The sequence below is a fragment of the Triticum dicoccoides genome, chromosome 2B (assembly GCF_002162155.2).
Source record: "Triticum dicoccoides isolate Atlit2015 ecotype Zavitan chromosome 2B, WEW_v2.0, whole genome shotgun sequence".
Taxonomy (NCBI): Eukaryota; Viridiplantae; Streptophyta; class Magnoliopsida; order Poales; family Poaceae; genus Triticum; species Triticum dicoccoides.
Window position 1 is genome coordinate 650030452 of NC_041383.1, and position 21521 is coordinate 650051972.

Below are 21521 nucleotides of genomic sequence, written 5' to 3' on the forward strand. Positions count from 1 at the left end.
CGATGCGACATCTATGTGTTCTTGGATGTTTCACTGCAATGAGTCGTGTCAGCTGCATGTGTGTTCTGGGAAACGGATTGTGATCCGTGCGAATTTTGTTGGCGGGTGTTCTTCAAAATATCGGGTTTCTTCCTTTAATCTCCCAGAACAAGGTGTGAGCATATCCCTGGATAACCTGTTCCCTCCAAAAAATAGGACTGATAATCTGCGCTTCAACTCCACTCCAGACCGTTCAGAAACAAGTGAAAACGCCCTCTTGTGGTCCTGCCCTAGATCAACGTCATGGCTTCATTTAGAAAAACGAAAAAATCAAAGAAGAAAAAAACGTCATGGCTTGTGGTCGATGCGACATCTGTGTGTTCATGAATGTCTCACTGCAATGAGTCGTGACAGCTGCATATGAGTCCATATTCTCTCCTGTCATCATTTTTCTTGTCTACGGCCTCTTTGGACCGCAAGATATTCACGAAAAGCTTTGAGGATTCTAATCTTTAGAATTTTATACCCAATAGCAATCCATAGGATATGATGTCTGAATCCTGCTTTCGTCATTATTCTGTTTTTAGTTTTTACGGCGTCATATTTTATGTTTTCTACTACTCCCTCCGTTCCCAAATATTTGTCTTTCTAAGCATTTCAAATGGACACAACATATGGATGTATGTAGACTTATTTTAGAGTGTAGGTTCACTTATTTTGCTCTGTATGTAGTCACTTGTTGAAATCTCTAGAAAGACAAATATTTAAGAATGGAGGGAGTAGTTCTTTCGTTCCAATACAAAGAGGCTCCCGATGGCACGAACGCCAGAAATATTGATACCAGAGTCATTGACTCGGCCATGAGACCAGCCTATTAAGGGGTGAAAAGTACAAATATGACCATATGGAGTCGAGGATGACTTTTTATGCCGAGGAAGATTTGGGGTCGTAACATTTTACTCAAAGAGGAAGACACCATACATGCGAGAAGCTCCATACACATTACACAATCACTTAATATTATTCATAACTGTCAAAAAGAATGCTACACAGCCAACATCACAACTCGCATGTATATATGCAATTATGCACGATACAGTATATACTAGAGTACTTGATACACATTTGCACAGCGCATGTTCGCTGCTCCACACCAAAAGATGGCCAGAGCTAGCTGCCCATGCATGCATGTGTTATAGAGATTACACATGACATGTGTCATGCATGTATGTATGACCAAACATGCAAACACTCCGTATACGTACTTACCTTGCAAAGGTGCTAGCTCCATGCATGCGGGCATGCATGAGGATGCAGGTGGTGGTACAGTATGTAGGTAGGTGCTAATCGACGGAGGCCGGTGATCATGAAGGGCACTGGAACGAGGACGGCACGTGCTTGCCGCACTGGTTGACGAGCACCGAGATGGCGACGGGGAGCACGAGTTTGACGTTCAGCGCCTTGGCCTTGATGGTGGTGCAGAGGCAGAGCGCGGCGTCGAGGTCGGCCACGCCGGACAGCAGCGGGCAGCAGGTCTCGCTGGCGTTGGCGCCCACCACCGCGTGCACCAGCCCGTTGAGCGCGTCCACGCACGCCACCAGCTTCAGCACGTCCACGGGGCACTTGCCCGTCGGCGACGACGGCGTCGGAGGGGCCGGCGTCACCGGCGTCGGGGGCGTCGGCGCGGGGGAGTACGGCGGCGGAGGGCACGGCACGGACGACGGAGGGGGCGGGGGCTTCACCTTCGGCGGCGGCGGCGGGGGAGGCGTCGTCGGGGTCGGGCAGCTGGGGCATGCCGACGAGGGCGCGACCAGCACCGAGAGCAGCGCCACCAGCACGAGCGGCGCAATGCGGGCCATGGTGCCTGGCTAGCTAGCTTCGAGCTTGAAATGCTCTAGCTTCTTGCTCTTGGCTAGCGTTCGCTGCACTGGTCTGAGGGAAGAAGAAGAAGCGGGGCGTGCTTATATAGGCGAGCGTGAGGTCGTGGTGCGACGGACGAACTGCTGGTGTGTGTCGGTCGCGGCTCGGTGGACACGGCGAAGCGTCGCGTATGCCTCGGTAGTCAGTACCCGGTAGTACACTGGCAGAGAGATTGTGGCTGGCGTGGACTCGGATGAACCCATCGACGGCCGCTTCCGACGACCAAGGTCTGAGAGATTTGTCGTTTCGTTCATGGAATCATGCGTGTGTGGAAGATCGCCGATCGTGTGGTGCCTGCGTCTGCATGTCGCGGTTAAATCGGCAGACTCTGCCGAGCCAAGCCGTTTCAACCGTCGCTCGTTAGTCACATAGCCTGTTTCTTATTTAAAAAAAGAAGAAGAGATGAAACCTTCCCATTTTGGGGTTGATTAAGGAGAAATTTGCCGTCCGTTTAATCTGAGAAAAACATGATCACAGTGGCACAAACTTGAAGGTCACGTCATCGAGAAGATCAATTTGTCACAAACCGTGCATATAAGTGGCTTCATCATCTCCCATGGCACCATGACTCAACGACTCCAACTTCACTGCGGACAAGCCGCCGTCATGCGGATCATCTCTAGGCATGCACCAAGTCCATGCACCGTGATACACTAAAACGGACCATGACATCCATCGATGAAGAGGCGACTCAGATTTCGGCGGCTTGACTTGCAACTTGACATCGTTACCGCACTTTAATTTGCTGCCCCTCGACACATCACCTCCAACTTCATCGCGTCTTGGTGAATTGATGAGCCGAAACATTCAATCACAAGGGTGGAATACTAACATAAATTTTGCGCAACATGATGCCCATCAATGTCCCTCATATATAATTGTTGTCTCGGTACAACTTACACCACCCAAGCTCTGCTCTTGGGCATGACAAGGAAGAGTCATCGTCCAACAATATGCCGTCTCATTACCTTTTTTCTTCTTCAAATGAAGTCGTCCTCAATCTCAAGTGTCGGTAATGTCGTACGGGCAATGACACTGAAGGCCAAAGAAGGAGACCTCAGTAAAGATTCTAGATGATGAAGAAGAAGATATTATTTGAGGAAAGAAATCATCTAAGCTATCGGCGACCTCTTATCTTTGACGAAGCATGTCATGTTTCTTTTTGGGTGAAATACGTACATCTACAGCCATCAAACTTGTGGAGTAAGTGCAATCTAGTCCTCAAAACTCATGAAATGATCCACTTTGCTCCACAAACATGCTAAAAATGGTCCGCATAGGGTGATTTGTACATTTCTCGTACTTACATAGTTGACGTGGGGCGCTCCTCTATTTTCTCTCACCGTTCGTGATAGAAAGCTGACACTCTCTTTTCCCTCACTGTAAATGTTAGATAGTATTGCTTTGTATTTATTCGGGAAAAGATTCTCAACCTTATACACAACATGGTTGCACCAATCTCCATCATCCAACAAACGGTGGATGTTTGACCGCTACGTAGCTGTGCAGCTAGAAGCTCCACTGCTGCTATTTATGATATCCCAAAAGCCCCAAGTTTTATCGATTTCTCCATATTCATGTTCGCATAGCAGTATAGGTTAAAGTCTTGAATTGATGCATTTTCCTTATGAGTTTGTGGTGTAGAAATATGAGACAACAGGATGTTATTCATCACTAGGTCACTAATCTCTGAAAAATAAGGAAAACAACCGCAATATGTAGAAAGAGGACTAAATTCTTGCCACGTTTTATCTAGTTTGTCAAGCATTAAAAATTAAACCCAGATCCTTACATATATTGTGTGGTCTAGACATATTTTCTTTATGCTTTTGCATGTGGTATCTTTTTAACAGTTATAAGTTGTTTTTTCTGGCCCGGGTCTTACTTTGATCATAGCTCCACCACTATTCGTATGTAGTCCTTTTTTTTCAAAATAAGTGTCGGTGAATTACTACAAGTTTGCACTAAAGTTGCACTCCCTCTGTTTTTATTTACTCCGCATATTATAGTTGACTGAAATCAAACTTCGTAAAATTTGACCAAGTTTATAGTAGGCAATGTAAACATTTACCATAACAAATCTATATGATGTGAAAGTACATTTAATAATGAATCTAATGGTATTGATATGTTATTGTATATGTTAATATTTTTGTCTATAAACTTTGTCAAAGTTTACAAAGTTTGACTTTGACCCAAACTAATACGCAGAGTAAATAATAATGGAGGGAGTAGTAAATCAGCGACACTTATTTTGACGACGAGCGGAGTCATGAGATGTATATAAAGGACCGTATGAGGACCCCTTTAGCAAGTTGACTATTCTTTTGTGTAACTTGAAAAAAAAACTATTTTTCTCTTAGAGTGAGAAATATCACATTTCGTTTTAGACCAGGATAGTACCCCTCCTGTCCAGGCTACGTGAGCTATATAGCTCGAGCGTGAAACCTTGGCCATGAGAAGTGCAAACAGCTAGAGAGGAGATGGATTAAGTGAAACATCCAAAAGCAAGGGGGCTGCCGAAATCTCGGCCAGAAGATCGAGAGCGCAAGTTGGAGGGAAGCACATACGTATGATGGAGGTACATACATGCCCCACAAGTCCGCATGCGCCACGGATCGGTTACACATTACCATTGCCCGTGCCGTGCGTGCAACTTGCATGCACCTAGCTGCAAGCTTAGCTTAGCTTAGCAGCTAGTAGTACCAGGTGCTCTGCTCCTGTCCGATTAATCTCCAGACCTGCACGGGCCCGGTGCAAGCAGCTAGCCAGCCCCCTCCCGTCGTCCGCACGATCGGGCTGGCTAGCTAGCTACATACTGTACTGAGAAACGCGCATTGCGCACGGCATGGGTCGGTTTCTTCTTCTTCTTGCCAGGCTGAGGAGAGGGGAGGGGAGGGCCACATGCACACAGCATCGATCGGGCGGTATGGAACGAGTCCGTTGGGAGGGTTTTGGCGGCATCCTGTGCCGACGTTGGGGTACCTGTCGAGGGTCTATCGCTTGGTCATCCCTTGGGCACGCGACACAAGACATACATCCTTCCTGTCTTCCCACTTGCAAGCCACCGGACCGACCCCTCCTTTGGCTGCCTCTGCTTACCGGCCAGGCCAACCACCGGTAGGGTTCGGGCCGGCCGCAGACTAGCAGGACGTGTATATATCAGGGGTCTAAAACTACTGGCTAGCTAGCTATATGCACATGTACGTCTGTCATAGCACTGATGTGGGGAATATATTTTGGAAATAGTTTTTCGCCCCGATTTATAGTTAAAGCCAACATCACCTCCATAAAACAAGTTTAAGTGCGAAAGATGTATATTCTGTCGAGGCATCAGCATAGACACACACAAAAGAAAGCATAGAAGAAATAAGAAAAAAGACCACCAAGCGGCCTTGCCTCGCAGACTAGTACCAGGTGCATAAAATAGCCTGACGCATGCGATGCATGCTGCCACTCGCTGACTTGCCTTGCAGCAGGCCCCCTGAGACGTGGGAAATATAGTCTAAAATACATTCTCAAGTTGCCTAGCAGCAGAATCAGATTTAACTTTGCAAAACTCATTCCCTCGTACTTCCAGTCATTCATGACAAATTTCAAGAAATATAGTTTGAAGGCTTCGACATTTGGAGAGCATTTACATTGCGTTCAAATTAGTTTGTAAAATTTTCAGTATTTTTTAAACTTCTTCGTGTATGTACTCATTGGAGCTCAATCCATTTCAGTCCCTTGCATATGAAAACAGGAGCAAAGACGAGCAGTTCTGTGATGAAGACCAGACGATTCAGCGTCTATTATTGCATGGCCACACTGCATTCTACATGGACCGACTTTCACATGAACACAAAATCAGAAGATATGGCCGGATCTTACGCCTCTGTCCGGCCTAGTGGGTAGAACAGTGCAGGTTTAGAAGAATGCGAGCATGCTGTTGTTGTAGGCCATCAACAGGGACATCCATGTTGTAAACCCGTCCTGCAGCTGCAAGGCCAAGTGCTTCCAAGAACAACCTGCCCCATGCATATATACATCTTGATCATTTAGTTCTGGCGTGAGCGAAATAACGTGGGCTACACGCACGTACAGTTGCACGGCCCAGCACAATGCCGTGCACGCACGGGTTCAGGGTTTTTCTTTTGTTGGTTGTCTCGCGTACTGGGTCATTATGCTCACATGCGTATACGTGCCTGGACGGACGGCTGCAGCGGTGGGAGCATTGCATCGTCGCATCTGCTGTGCACCTCGGCAGTGTCGTTGACATACCTGCACCAGTTCACGCACCGCTGAATTACCGGCCGGGCTTCACCAGGGATGTCGAATGTGATGCCTCATCGGCATGCGAGAAGCTACAGGTCAGGCTAGCCCTGCGTGTCGATCAAACTTGGTCTGCATGCATGCACACTGGGATCGCGCCTTGGTGCGAGGGTACCGGTCCCAACGTTTTGGTTAACCAAGTAGCGCTAAGGCCCTGTTTGGTTCATAAGTCCTAAGACTTTTTTTAGTCCCAACTTATAAGTTCCAAGTCCCTAAAAAGTTCTTACCTGTTTGGTTTCTGGGACTTATAAGTCCCTACAAGACCATATTACAACTATAAGTCCCTATAAGTTCCTCCTTGAGAGTCTTATTTCATAAGTCTCAAATGTTCACTTTAAGTCCCTATAAGTCCCTCCTGTTTGGTTTAGATGGGACTTATAAGAACTTTTTTAAGTCCCTAAACCAATAAGTCCCTGGAAACAAACACCCTCTAAGTCAACTAATAGAAATCCAACGAAAAAAAAACATACAATTGTGATAGGAGCGAGACATAATGGTGCTCAATATCGGCATGAGACTATAAGGCATAATCAATTTCAGTGTGTTCATCAGACCACTTAAGTTTGAAACCAAAAGCATCGACGTGTAACTATAAGGCAAAATCAGTAACTATAAGGCAAAATCAATTTCAATGTGTTCATCAGACCATAAAGTTTCAGACCAAAAGCACCTTTAAAAAAAAGTTAGTAGGGAGCATAGTTTGGCGCACGTATCCAACGGGACAATGATCCAACGGGACAATGATATTCTGGTTCAAGAGAAAGGAGAAACATTCACTTGTATGAAAAGCAAGCCATCATCAAGTTCAACATGGTCATGGGATTATAAGGCCACATCAAGTTTTCATGAGACCACAAAAGCTAATCACTTAACACTAAACTCAGTACTAAGAGCATAAACATGCGAGAGCAAGTACTAAGAGTAGGAGCATTATAAGCTGCACTTGAGACATACATCAAGTACTACATACAAAACTTGGAAGTGTCTTTTATTTTTATAGGTACACAACCTTTAGTATACGTCAACCAGAACAAATAAAACAATCTCCTAAGAGAATGTTCTATATACAGAATGGGTATAGTAAAGTCTCAGAGTCACATTGATACATAATCATCTTGTTACAAAAGAGGAAAGGCATAATCACCACCTGAACAATGGCCACGATTTTGTCTGTTAATCAGTCACACCTGCAATGAAGGTATAGTATATCTATAAGACACCAACGGTCTATTTACATAAAGTTGGGTATGTATTTGACCCGTCAAAAGGGAAAAAATGAATCATATATTCGCACTGTTTAAAAAACTAAACTTCGCATTGTGTGACAATACTTGATACTTGTCCTCGGACTCGATTCCAATTTCCAAGCACCTACTGCCAATTTGAAGACCAAAACTAAATGAAACCATTAAGTTTTGCAAATATAAGAACCATTAAATTCCTCTTATGCATTTTCTTGGAACAGAACAAATATATATAGTGGGTTTGGTTTGTTTCTAAAAGCAGAGGTACCCAATAAATAGGAAGGATGAAATGAACAACGGAATTAGCCTTTGCTTCAGCCTGTCGGTAGGCTATGCTCTTAGAAGACAAATGTTCTTTTGTAAAACAAATCATACTATCATTGCACACATAATTGAACGAAGTAATGGTATCAATTCTCCCATGGGACAACCTAGTGAACAATTGACCACGGAGGAAGGGGTAGGGAGAACAGTAGAAGCATCCGGTATACCTGGAGGTGGTACAGAAATGACTCGGGGCGACATCTTCTCGATGCCAAGGAGCGCGGCAACGCAACCGCCAATTGTTCTTAAATTTGCCGTAAAAACTAAAATACCAAACATGTTTGAACAAAATGTGTCAAGTTATAGATAACATTTCCAGTAAGCAAAACATTTCGTGTAAAGTAGTATCAAAAATCTACTAATGTTCAACATTTTGCCATGTTGTATTCTACATGTTTTAATCAATTTGCCATGTTCAAAGAAAACCAAACAAATAATTGCCATGTTCTACTCAATGTCTACCAGGTCAACAGTAAGTAGAAATCCAAGTCAAAAATCGAAGAGGAATGTAAAAGATATGATCTACAGACTTAAAATTGGCATCCTCATGTGAAATGGCCCTGTACCAACATGTGAACAAAAACTACATTGATTTGGAGCATTGATAAGGGCTTTGTAACCATAAAACATAACAAAGGGATGCTCAAATTAGCATCACATCAGACTAACTACATAGCATGAACAACTACGTAATTAATCTCACTCATGTGCATCACAGAAAATGCACTACAATAAACGCAGGCTACTCTTTGTATGACAAAGAGCGCTTGTGGGTAAGTACTGAAGCATATGAAGAGGACTTAGGGTGGGAGGATGAAGACGGATGAGATGTGAGGCGTCGTCTCTGACGAGCAGCTGGACGTGTTGGGTGGCGTCACCCATTATGTACGACACACACATCGGGCAGACACCACGCCTGACAAGTCTGCTTTTCCATGCCACCTCATGCCTCCTCCTTCAGGAGGGTGCCACCGCTCAATAGCATCCACAACCATTTGTTCCCTTGGCAACCGCCACACCGTCAGAAGCGCCCAGCCAGAGCCATCATCGATACCATAAAAAATGAGATATAACCAGGGATTCGCATATATAGAGCGAAAACACATACAAAATAGTAATGCTCAAGATGCATAAATTAAGTTTCAGAAATTTTCAATGTCACTTTACAAAAATTGTCATGGTTTTGAGAACATTTTCTATTAAATTTGACATGGACTATTACTAAAACTTTCAGAACAAAGCCATGTTCGTAGATAGGATTTTATAGATAACATGGTCAAACTTGAATAAAATTGGGTATATACTATAGACAGAGCAAATTTTAACACAGTTATCCTGTAAAAACACGGCAAAAACATTATCAAAATAGGACATCATTTAGAAGACCGAATTTCCCAAAATTGAAATTTGAGTGGCCATTTCAATTTTCTAAAAGATTGCAGGATATATATGGCAAAACTTCAACAAAAACAAACGAAGAAAGTAGTCGTCACAGATCCCTTGTCGAAAGTTTATTATGCTTAATTTTGCCTCGACGGAAAATCAAGCTTATGATGACTCAGACAACTTCGCACTAGCATACTGACCAAGGGTATACACAAAACATTCGATTGTGAGTACACCACAAGAAAATTGCTGTTGTTTCTCATGATCGTTATGCATATGTTTTTGTTTGACAACGAACGTGTCGTGTCTAAATTTATGTACCTCGACTGAAATAGGCAACATTTTTTCAGGTTTAAAATATGGGCACACAAAGCTCTGAACTCTCAACCTAGCAAGGCACTGACTCGCTCAAGTGACAACAATTTAAAAATGATGAGTGCAGAATTGAAGTAGTACCTTGATTCAGCAAGGCACAAAAGTTCCCGCATCGGTTTCATCCTATGGCTGATGTTCCTCTATTCTCACCTGGCCCAGAGAGAGGTGAAAGCAGAGTAAGAGAAATTATACTCTCTAATGCAGAGCAACGGCCATGTCACCCATGAAGCTCCCCATGTTGGTATCGTCGCTAAGAGACCCGCTGCCTGCCACCATGACCGCTAATGAATGATGGAGATGCTCCAGGCCCTGGGTGAGATCTTCTTCTGCCTGCTACAATGACTGCCCAAGGCTGCAGATGCCAACCATTTGCTGTTCAGTCAAGGGATCAAGCTGAGGTGCCAGTGTCTGCAGCAACAGTGGGAAGTATGTACTTTCATTAGGATGTCATTAGTTTAGTTCTGAGAGTTTGGTTGGCAATTCAGTTCTTGAACTATCAAATGAACCTTTTTCGCAAGAAACTATGAAATGAAAATGACAGTTGATTTCTTTTCTATTTTTTTAGGAATAACATTGATAATGTTCAGTGTAGTTAGAGGCACATGCCTTGAGCACATCAGAGGGCCGAAAGCCGCCCATCCAAAGGTACCAGTGCTCGGCCGGGGTTGCCCACATCCCAGTGATGAGATGGAAGGCATCCGCCCTAGCAGCGGCACTCTTGAGGCGAAATAGCTCATCGTAGTGGGTCAAGGTGTCGTCGATGATGGCCCTGAGGTCACCATCCGACAAGTGCGCGTGCATGCCTCCCCGGAGTCATGCGCCTGCTGTCGTCATCCAGCCACCTGCTGTACTCGACATCCAACAAGCAGCACCTGGAAAATTGATATCATAATATAGATTCAGTCCAATGCCAAAGCTTAACCAAATTCCCACCACACATTCTAATTAGTGAATGCGCAGGAGAGCTAATACTGGGGTTGACTTTACACACCAGGGCTGGAGTTTCCACCTGGAGCTCCTCCAACAAAGAGTCCCTACACAAAGCTCACAGGTTCATATCACTTTACAATATGAAAACCTAGCTCGATACTTTGGTATAGAAGGAACTTGAGTGATATTTTTCTAACTCGAGTGATTTTTGTTATCATATATGCACAACTGCACATGGTGAATTAGCTGCAGAAATGAGAAGCACCTGAGAACGAGCCCTCTGGAGATCCTGTTCTAGTTGAGCAAGCTTCAGCTTACCACTCTTAAGCTGCTGAATGTAAGCCTACACATGATCGATAATGCAGATGCAAAAGTCAATACAACAACAACAACAACAAAGCCTTTAGTCCCAAACAAGTTGGGGTAGGCTAGAGGTGAAACCCATAAGATCTCGCAACCAACTCATGGCTCTGGCACATGGATAGCAAGCTTCCACGCACCCCTGTCCATAGCTAGCTCTTTGTCGATACTCCAATCCTTCAGGTCTCTCTTAACGGACTCCTCCCATGTCAAAATCGGTCGACCCCGCCCTCTCTTGACATTCTCCGCACGCTTTAGCCGTCCGCTATGCACTGGAGCTTCTGGAGGCCTGCGCTGAATATGCCCAAACCATCTCAAACGATGTTGGACAAGCTTCTTCTCAATTGGTGCTACCCCAACTCTATCTCGTATATCATCATTCCGGACTCGATCCTTCCTCGTGTGGCCACACATCCATCTCAACATACGCATCTCCGCCACACCTAACTGTTGAACATGTCGCCTTTTAGTCGGCCAACACTCCGCGCCATACAACATTGCGGGTCGAGCTGCCGTCCTGTAGAACTTGCCTTTTAGCTTTTGTGGCACTCTCTTGTCACAGAGAATGCCAGAAGCTTGGCGCCACTTCATCCATCCGGCTTTGATTCGATGGTTCACATCTTCATCAATACCCCCATCCTCCTGCAACATTGACCCCAAATATCGAAAGGTGTCCTTCCGAGGTACCACCTGGCCATCAAGGCTAACCTCCTCCTCCTCACAGCTAGTAGTACTGAAACCGCACATCATGTACTCGGTTTTAGTTCTACTAAGCCTAAACCCTTTCGATTCCAAGGTTTGTCTCCATAACTCTAACTTCCTATTTACCCCCGTCCGACTATCGTCAACTAGCACCACATCATCCGCAAAGAGCATACACCATGGGATATCTCCTTGTATACCCCTTGTGACCTCATCCATCACCAATGCAAAAAGATAAGGGCTCAAAGCTGACCCCTGATGCAGTCCTATCTTAATCGGGAAGTCATCGGTGTCGACATCACTTGTTCGAACACTTGTCACAACATTATTGTACATGTCCTTGATGAGGGTAATGTACTTTGCTAGGACTTTGTGTTTCTCCAAGGCCCACCACATGACATTCCGCGGTATCTTATCATAGGCCTTCTCCAAGTCAATGAACACCATATGCAAGTCCTTCTTATGCTCCCTATATCTCTCCATAAGTTGTCGTACCAAGAAAATGGCTTCCATGGTCGACCTCCCAGGCATGAAACCAAACTGATTTTTGGTCACGCTTGTCATTCTTCTTAAGCGGTGCTCAATGACTCTCTCCCATAGCTTCATTGTATGGCTCATCAGCTTAATTCCACGGTAATTAGTACAACTCTGAACATCTCCCTTGTTCTTGAAGATTGGTACTAATATACTCCGTCTCCATTCTTCTGGCATCTTGTTTGCCCGAAAAATGAGGTTGAAAAGCTTGGTTAGCCATACTATCGCTATGTCCCCGAGACCTTTCCACACCTCAATGGGGATACAATCAGGGCCCATCGCCTTGCCTCCTTTCATCCTTTTTAAAGCCTCCTTCACCTCATACTACTGGATGCGCCGCACAAAACGCATGCTGGTCTCATCAAAGGAGTCATTCAGTTCAATGGTAGAACTCTCATTCTCCCCATTGAACAGCTTGTCGAAGTACTCCCGCCATCTATGCTTAATCTCTTCGTCCTTCACCAAGAGTTGGCCTGCTCCGTCCTTGATGCATTTGACTTGGCCAATATCCCTCGTCTTCCTCTCCCGGATCTTAGCCATCTTATAGATGTCCCTTTCACCTTCCTTCGTGCCTAACCGTTGGTAGAGGTCCTCATATGCCCGACCCCTTGCTTCACCAACAGCTCACTTTGCGGCCTTCTTCGCCATCTTGTACTTCTCTATGTTGTCTGCACTCCTATCCAGGTATAGGCGTCTGAAGCAATCTTTCTTCTCTTTAAGCGCCTTCTGGACATCATCATTCCACCACCAGGTATCCTTATCTTCGCTTCTCCTTCCCCTGGACACTCCAAACTCCTCCGAGGCCACCTTACGAATGCAAGTCGCCATCTTCATCCACACATTGTCCGCATCCCCTCCTTCCTCCCAAGGGCCCTCCTTAAATACCCTCTCCTTGAACACCTGAGCTACCTCCCCCTTGAGCTTCCACCACTTCGTTCTAGCGACCTTGGCACGCTTATCCCGCTGGACACGAATCCGAAAGCGGAAGTCAGCAACCACCAGCTTATGCTGGGGTACAACACTCTCCCCAGGTATCACCTTACAGTCTAGGCACGCACGCCTATCTTCTCTTCTCGAGAGGATGAAATCAATCTGGCTAGAGTGTTGGCCACTACTAAAAGGATGCAAAAGTCAATAACTTGGAAAATTCATTGTTGAGAACACCAATTCAGTTCAGATTAGAAAGAATGGTCCACCTTCTTTCGCAGCCCGCCTTTTCTTGCAGCCTCCTCGTCGTCTGCTGACCACCAAGGGAGAAGAACTCATTATAAATCTCAAAATTCTCAAAACCAAATGCATTGCTTCTTTCAGGGGGAGAGTTGTACAGTTTTTTTTTCTTCAAAATATAAGTAATAGACATGCAAAAACTGATCACTCAGCAGCAAAACTTTATAGGAAATGAGATTTATCGCTGACTTATTCTACTATATTGTTTGGACAACTTCACCAAAGGAATATATAACACGTGAAACATACCATACTGTTTGGACAACTTCACCAAAGGAATATATAACACGTGAAACATTGAATATAAGTTAGAATCGAAGAGGGCATTTTGGACTTCATACAATACTTTTTATAAAAGGTATACTTCATACCGATAAGTTTGAGTGTCTACCTAATCTTTGGTTCCTGAATTCATCATGTATTCATTCGCAAGCATCTAACATGTGTTGTTGTTCCAGCTTAGAAAAGCTCAAAAATTTCACCTTTGTTCAAATAAAAAGAATGCATTTTGGAATTCAGTTAGTCAATTAAAATTTATTCCAAAGTGTTAAGTGAGTTGTTCAAGTTGAGTTTGACTATTTATTCATATATTTATATACATATAAATAGATAAACATTCAAATAGATAAACTGGAAAAAATCTCTTATTTAGTGTGATGAGATAATTAATGGTGATAATAGTTTATCAAGACACTTATATGACGCAAAAGGAGGACGAATATGTATAAGAATGTGAACTGGAGTTAAACCGATATAATCATACAACAGTATTTTTCTGAAAATTTAATCATACAAAGAGAGAAAAAAAATCTGCGGATAGAAAGGGGAAAGATCAGCCTTCCAACACATGCATGTATATGGTCTGTAGGACGGGGGAAGATCATTCAGTGGAAGGTACGTATGTAAATAAATCAAAGGAGACCCAGACTTTAAATCATGATTCAATGGCAACAGTGCAACACACACGCCCACACACAGACACTTCTTTGCCATGAACAAAAAATGAAAAACAAAATCAGCTATATTATTAAAGAGTAACAAAAGGACAATCATCTGTTGTCTTATTAACCAATTTAAGAATCAGTCTCCTATAAGGCTTTAAGTACCAATGAGCTAAGAAAAGAACAATATCTACCGTTTTATGAAATACATTCTCATAAGGGATTTTTGGGTGGAAGAGGGGCATAAAAAATGAAGATGGTGGTCAATAGTTGTCAAAACAATAAGGACCAACTAAATTGATAAACCAATAATCCCAGTAACTTCAGCTTCCATCATGTACAATCCATCAACTTTAAATAACAGTAAGGAGTGACTAAATAGATAAATCAATTATCTTATACTGATTTGTACCAGGAAGTAATTAGTGAAATAAATAGCAATAAAGTAACATGATAGAGAAATTTAGCAGTATTTCAAAAACAAAGGCATAGTCTTGATGTGAACAACACCATACCTTGAAATCTCTGAAACTATACACCAGAAGCCTTTTGATAGGTTCAGCTCCATTTCCAGACCAATTTAAAATGGTAACCTTGTATTGTGTGATCAACACCCTGGTACTAAGCGGCATTGGCCATCTTACTGAGCGCTGAGGAGGTGGGAGAGGCACAGCAGACCATGCTCCTCCTATGGAGCACCAAGTGAGAGGAAGAGTCTGAACTCGGCTGTGGCTCGAGCTTACTCCCATGTGCCTCTGGAATATGAAAACAGACTTACTACACATACCTATGATGTAAGAGGCTGCAAATGGGAAGTAAAACCAAAACCAGTTTACTTTAGTAGACTTACAGCATATCCTGCAACACTAAAGAATTTTAATGAAACTAAGTTTTGAAGGCAAGTAGCTCTGTAATCTAATCTGTCAATTGTTGGCTGTGCTATATTATTACTTTTCTTCTGGACATAATCATGTTGTTCCAATATCACGGAATGAACTATATATACAACAACATTAAGGGCTGTCCAAAAAATTGACGAAATCAAAATGGGGGAGTTATTTCTAATTAGGTAAAACACGGAACCAATCTAGAACTTTTCAGCGACTGCTGATCCAGTACATCGATATCATTAACGATTTCAGCCCCTCGATATCATATTTTCAGGATCTCGCCCCAAAAGTACGGAAATGCTTCGGCTAGATTCATATTTTCATATAAAATGATATAATCTCACACTTGGGTCGAAGATCGAGTCGAGCGATCATCCCCAACCTGCTGCTGACAAAGATGGTAGAGGATAATTATACAGCTGACGAAGATCTCGAGCCATCATCCTCATCGAAAAAATCCCACACTTGGTTCTGGAAGGAGCTGCTATACGTCATGGCACCCTGTCCTATTATCTACTTCAACTGTACAGAGTAAGATTTCAAAACTATGTATACACGTAAATGGATGGTTGCACAATTTGAGTATCTAGCTCAGAAGAAGAATCAAACTTTCAGATTAAATAATAAACTGACTCCAGTTGGAAGTTAAAATTTTAAGAATATAACCATCTATCGCAGACCCAGTCACTCATCTTGACACGGACATCGTCCATGCCATAGCAGGCCCAGACGCCCAAGCCAACAAGCTCATGTAGGCCACGTATTGCCCTCCCAGTCTTAATCATAGACCAAGCCACAAGCAAAAAACACTCATTAGCCCACCCCGACAATTTATTGAGCACCTGTGGACGGCGTCCATGGATTGGACGTGGGGTGACTTGAGAATCCCCTCCCTTGACATGGCTTGCTGTTGCCTGTGAGGTTCGTCCATGGAGAAGAGAAGCTTCATGAGCACACACACACAACAGATAAGAGAAGGAGGCTCTGGAAAGTGAAACGGCCATGGGGATGGAAGTGCTTACCTGAGCTAGCAGCCGTGGAGGTGGAGATCGTTGGCCCAGCACCGCACCAGAGCAGACGACGGCGAGCTCGACCATGTGTGGGCCGTGGTGGTTGTCCTCGTCCATGGAGGAGGGTGTCTGCTGCACCGAATCGAAGAAGTGAGTGGGGCAGGGAGAGAAGGAAGAAGGGGAGAAGAGGGGCATGAATCAAGGGAAGAGGAGAGCTCACCGCGCCGGAGTTGGAGGCAGCCGAAACCCTAGCCGCGGGGAGGGGTGGCGTGAGCGAGCGTTTGCGGCCGTGAGGAGCGGATCTGGACGGAGGGAAGGAAGCACCACCACGAGGGGAGCTCGTGGGTGTGTTGCGCTCCGGCGAGGGCCGCCGGAACTCGCCGGACTCGCCCGGTGTTGGCGGCGGCGGCGAGGTGGGGGCTGGGATGCGGGAGGACAAGAGAAGGTCGCGCGATGGGAGGAAGCGGCTAGGTCTCCACCGCGGCGGCAACTGCCTTTTATACCCCAGTGCGTGGAATGACGAAAATGCCCCCGGCGGGGCAAGATAATTACACGTGGTGGCACGGTCGAGGTGACACTGTTCATTCCAGCAGTAACTTTTTTTTATCCGACGGACGATGTCATTCCATGGCTTGATCCGACGGCTTAGATTCCATCAAGCGCGCAGATCCGACGGCCAGGGATCCAAACGGCTGAGGAGCCGGGATGATCCCTCTCATTCTTATTTCTTAATTAATAATTCACTGCATCGGCAAGCCAGAAGCTGGCCCTGAGGAAGGACGAGACCGTCAGTCCGTCACCCGATTTTTTTTTAATTTGTCGAGAAACGACCGATAAGCCGATTAGCAGCTGGCCCTGAAGAAGGGGAGCAACTAATTAACAAGCGCTCCTTCGGAAGCCTCGCAATAATCAGCGCCACTTAACGTGCTCTCAGCGATTTGCCACGTGTCACGCTCTGGGCACTTCTTCCAAATTTCGTTTTTTTAATTTTTCCGCACGCGTTTTTGGCTTTCTAAACGGTTTTTTCCTGGATGTTTTGATGTTTTGGTTTTTCACCGGTTTTTCATAGCTTTTCGAACAAAAAAATTTTCAATTTTTTGCGTAAAAAAATACGTTTTTTTCCTTTCGCGAGAGTCACGATTTTGTTTCCGCGAGAGGCACGGGTGTGCTTTCGCGAGAGGCACGGCCGTGCCTCTTTAAAACGGAAAAAAAACGTGTTTTCTGTTTTTTTTCGTAAGAGGCACGGTTTTGCTTCCGCGAGAGTCACAGTTGTGATTTCGCGAGAGTCAAGGTCGTGCCTCTTGGAAAGGGAAAACAAAACGCGTTTTCTGTTTTTTTTTCTTTCGCGAGAGGCACGGTTTTGCTTCCGCGAGAGGCACGGTTGTGCTTTCGTGATAGTCACGGCCGTGCCTCTTGGAAAGGGAAAACAAAACGCGTTTTCTGTTTTTCTTTCTTTCACGAGAGGCGCGGTTTTGCTTCCGTGAGAGGCATGGTTGTGGTTTCATGAGAGTTACGGCCGTCCTCCTCGGAAACGGAAAAAAAACGCGTTTTATGTTTTTTTTCTTACGTGAGAGACACGGTTTTGCTTCCGCGAGAGGCACGGTTGTGATTTCGTCAGAGGCACGGGCGTGCCTCTTTCGGAAAGGGAAAAACCCGTGCTCCCGATTTAGTTTTTCTGTCCGGTTTTTTCTCGTCCGGTTTTTTTATGAAAAAAAGTTCATCAAAACCTATCAACATGAGATCTAGTTTTGAAGATCTCGATGCGAGGAATTCAACGGCGAAAACAGTTCAAGATTTGGACGCACGGTTTAAGAGATAAAATGTTTTGAATAAACGAATCTAAAAAAAAACTCTCAAGTTGCGACAAGTGACGCATATGCAGCGTGACACTTGTCGCAGCCAGAGGAATTGTAGATTTCGTGAAGGCAGTCAGTTCAGTCAGTTTCCAGATTCGGCCTGCGGTCCAGCCAGCCCAGCAGCAGCCCACAAAGTCCCGAAGCCCACGAAGAAAAAAAAACCTGTTGGACGAATCGCTCGCATCCAGCCTGCCCAGCAGCGTGGAACGGAACCACGACCGCACAGCTCTCCCGTCAACCGCCGCCTCCGCCTGTGCTGCACAGCTACACCGCCGCGGCGCCGCCATCCCCCGCCTGACCCCTCTGCTCGGGTACTCTCCCTTCCCCTGCCGGCTCGCCCAGTTCGACTCCGCGGCTCCGCGGGCCGTTCTTCTGTCGTGCTCTGCCGCCGCTCCCTCCGGCGGTCCGGCCTCGGGCCTCCGCCCTGTCTAGTCTCCTGCCGCGGTGCGCGGGCCTCTACCGGTGCCACTGGGTAATTTCTCCTGATCCTTGCATTTTTGTTATCAATTTGTTGAACTGAACTTAAATTCCACGTTATTGATATCGGTTTAGGAACCCATAGTGTGTGGCACCTCATCTGTTATTTTCCATATTTTTTGTGTTCCGCGATTGCTGCAATCTGAAGAGCGAAATAGCTGATGACAAGTTGAGAAATACTCCCTCCGTCCCAAAATACTTGTCATCAAAATGGATAAAGAGGAATGTATCTAAAGTTCTAAACTAATATACGTCTAGATACATCCCTTTTATTCATTTTGATGACAAGTATTTCCGGACGGAGGGAGTAGCAAAGTGGAATGAAATCAAGCCTTAGCCAATTATTTCATGCATCTCATCTTTCCAAGCAGGAGGGAAATGATACGATTTGGGAGAGCAAAAATCCATATCTCTCTTGTCCGTTTAGACCATATATGGATTCGGAGCATACCTGTCAACTTGTTGATAAGAATCAAATGCGAGTGGATCTTTGAGGTTGATATTTTCCCCAACACAGAAACGAGGCATGCATACATGTGAAAAAGTTCATTCTACACAGCGCAAGGCATTTTATTTAGAGGAAAGAACACACTACAAACCAATGGAAGACCACAGTTGATAAAACGTTACACGGTTACTATTTGATAGACAATTACACTAACAAAATGCATGCATGTTCCACAGCTCCACATCACTAGTAGTTAGAGCTGCACATGTAGATATTACTTATTGCATAAGTGACCTCACAAGAGATTTAATGGATGTATCGCATTCAGATGCAGGTGATACTCATAGCACTATATTACTTGATGGAGCTTAACTAGGGCATTGGAAGTCGTCAGGCACTGTCTTGCCGCATTGGTTGACGAGCACCTCAATGGCTATGGGCAGCACGAGGTTGATGTTGAGCGCCTTGAGCTTGATTGTCGTGCAGAGGCAGAGCGCTGCGTCGAGGTCAGCCACACCGGATAACAGTGGGCAGCATTTGTCGCTGGCACTGCTGCCGATTAGCGCGTGCACCAGCCCGTTGAGCGCGTCCACGCAGCCCAACAATTTCAGCGTGTCGATGGGTCACTTGCCTGTTGACGACGATGGCGGCGGCGTCGCTGGGACTGGGGCCGGGACCACAGGGGACGGAGGCGTAACCGGTGTTGGTGTTGGCGATGGCGGAGTTACTGGTGTAACAGGGTGGGAGGCTTTGCAGGTGGGGTTGGCGGCGTAACCGGTGTCGGCGATGGCGGCGTCGCAGGGCACTGGAAGTCGTTGGGCACTGTCTTGCCGCACTGGTTAACGAGCACTTGGATGGCGATTGGCAACACGAGGTTGATGTTGAGCGCCTTGAGCTCGATGGTGGTGCAGAGGCAGAGCGCGGCGTCGAGGCCGGCCACACCAGACAAGAGCGGGCAACAGGTGTCGCTGGCACTGCTACCGATCACCGTGTGCACCAGCCCCTTGAGGGCGTCCACGCACCCTAGCAACTTCAGTGTGTCAACTGGGCATTTGCCCATTGGCGGCGATGACGGGGGTGTAACTGGCACTGGGGTCGGGACCACAGGGGATGGCGGTGTAGGCGAAGGATTGACAGGAGTCGGTGGCGATGGCGATGGTGTAACTGGCACTGGGTTTGGGACCACAGGGGATGGCGGTGTAGGCGAAGGATTGACAGGAGTCGGCGGCGATGGCGGCGGTGTAACTGGCATTGGGGTCGGGACCATAGGGGATGGCGGTGTAGGCGAAGGAGTGACAGGGGTAGGTGGTGGGGTGATAGGGGATGGCGGCGGTGTCGGCGAGGGTGGCGTCACAGGGCATTGGAAATCGCTAGGCACTGTCTTGCCGCACTGGTTAACAAGCACCTGGATGGCGATTGGCAGCACGAGGTTGATGTTGAGTGCCTTGAGCTCGATGGTGGTACAGAGGCAGAGTGCGGCGTCAACACCGGCCACGCCGGCCAGTAGAGGGCAACAAGTGTCACTTGCACTGCTACCGATCACGGCATGCACCAACCCGTTGAGCGCATCCACACACCCCAGCAGCTTCAGCGTGTCCACTGGGCACTTGCCTGATGGCGGTGACGGTGTCGGGGATGGAACAATAGGTGATGGCGGGGTTACTGGGGTTGGCGTAGGAGGGACTGGGGAGGGCGGAGTTGGCGTGTGCGGCGGTGTGGGCACAGGGGTTGGCGTGTATGGCGGTGTGGGCACCGGGTGGGTGTGTGAGGTGGTGTTGGCACCGGGGTGGGCGTATGAGGCGGTGTTGGCACGGGGGTTGGGGTGTGCGGCGGAGTGGGCGTGTGAGGCGGTGTTGGCGCCGGGGTAGGCGTGTGTGGCGGGGTTGGGGTGTGCGGTGGCGTGGGCGTGTGAGGTGGTGTTGGCTTTGGGGTAGGCGTGTGCGGTGGTGTAGGCTTGGGAGAGTGTGGCGGCGGAGGGCAGGGCACGGACGGCGGAGGCGTCAGCTTACGCGGCGGTGGCGGTGGAGGCTTTGGTTTGGGGCATGATGGGCAAGCCGCGGACGGCGTGAGCTGCACGGCTAGGGAGAGCAGCGCCACCAGCAGGAGCGGGGCAATCCGGGCCATGCTCTTGGAGCTTGAGACCTCAGAGTACGTGGTAGCCACCGCTCGATCTATCCAATTTTCCACTTTCTTGCTCTTGGCTAACCCAATATCTTAGCTGGTCTGAGGAAGAAGAAGAAGGTGGGCGTGCTTATATAGGCGAGCGTGAGGTGGTGGAGCGACGAGAGGGGCTGCTCGTGTGCTGTCTTGGTCGACATGACGACGTTCCCTGGAATATCGGGCGTGGATTAATAATGAGACGTGCATGTGAAGAGAAGATCGTGTGGTATATACATATCCGGAATGAATCGATATATGTTGTAGTACGTACTCCACTTGGTTGATTCAAGTGGAGTACTACGGAGCGAGCCAGACGTACGTACTGTCGGCTGTCGCTCATTCCACGTTCTGCTGATTGTTTTCTTTCTTTCTTTCTTTCTTTCTGCCTGTTATTGTCTTTGAGAAACAAGTAGTAACTGGTTTGACGAGTAGTTGGCAGGACTA

General features: G+C 46.4%; 2 protein-coding genes, 1 long non-coding RNA gene and 1 pseudogene across 3 annotated transcripts; all 4 read right to left on the reverse strand.

Annotated features, from left to right (window-relative positions):
* Positions 1-975: 975 nt before the first annotated feature.
* Positions 976-1918, reverse strand: LOC119365389 (36.4 kDa proline-rich protein-like). The gene has a single exon (XM_037631002.1). The coding sequence runs from the start codon at positions 1836-1838 to the stop codon at positions 1344-1346; it is 495 nt and encodes a 164-aa protein (XP_037486899.1). The 5' UTR covers positions 1839-1918; the 3' UTR covers positions 976-1343.
* An 8233-nt stretch (positions 1919-10151) lies between these two features.
* LOC119365391 lies at positions 10152-10916 on the reverse strand. Its single transcript, XR_005175509.1, has 3 exons — positions 10738-10916; positions 10534-10576; positions 10152-10414 (listed from the first exon to the last, which is right to left on the reverse strand). It is a non-coding gene; the product is annotated as an uncharacterized LOC119365391 (long non-coding RNA).
* A 2159-nt stretch (positions 10917-13075) lies between these two features.
* LOC119365390 lies at positions 13076-16584 on the reverse strand. Its single transcript, XM_037631003.1, has 5 exons — positions 16357-16584; positions 16149-16265; positions 15969-16040; positions 14752-14991; positions 13076-13305 (listed from the first exon to the last, which is right to left on the reverse strand). Exons 2-5 carry the CDS (start codon positions 16251-16253, stop codon positions 13237-13239), a joined length of 486 nt encoding a protein of 161 aa, XP_037486900.1. The 5' UTR covers positions 16254-16265; positions 16357-16584; the 3' UTR covers positions 13076-13236.
* Positions 16585-19018: 2434 nt separating this feature from the next.
* On the reverse strand, positions 19019-21155 carry LOC119365387 (annotated as a pseudogene).
* Between the last annotated feature and the right edge of the window lie 366 nt (positions 21156-21521).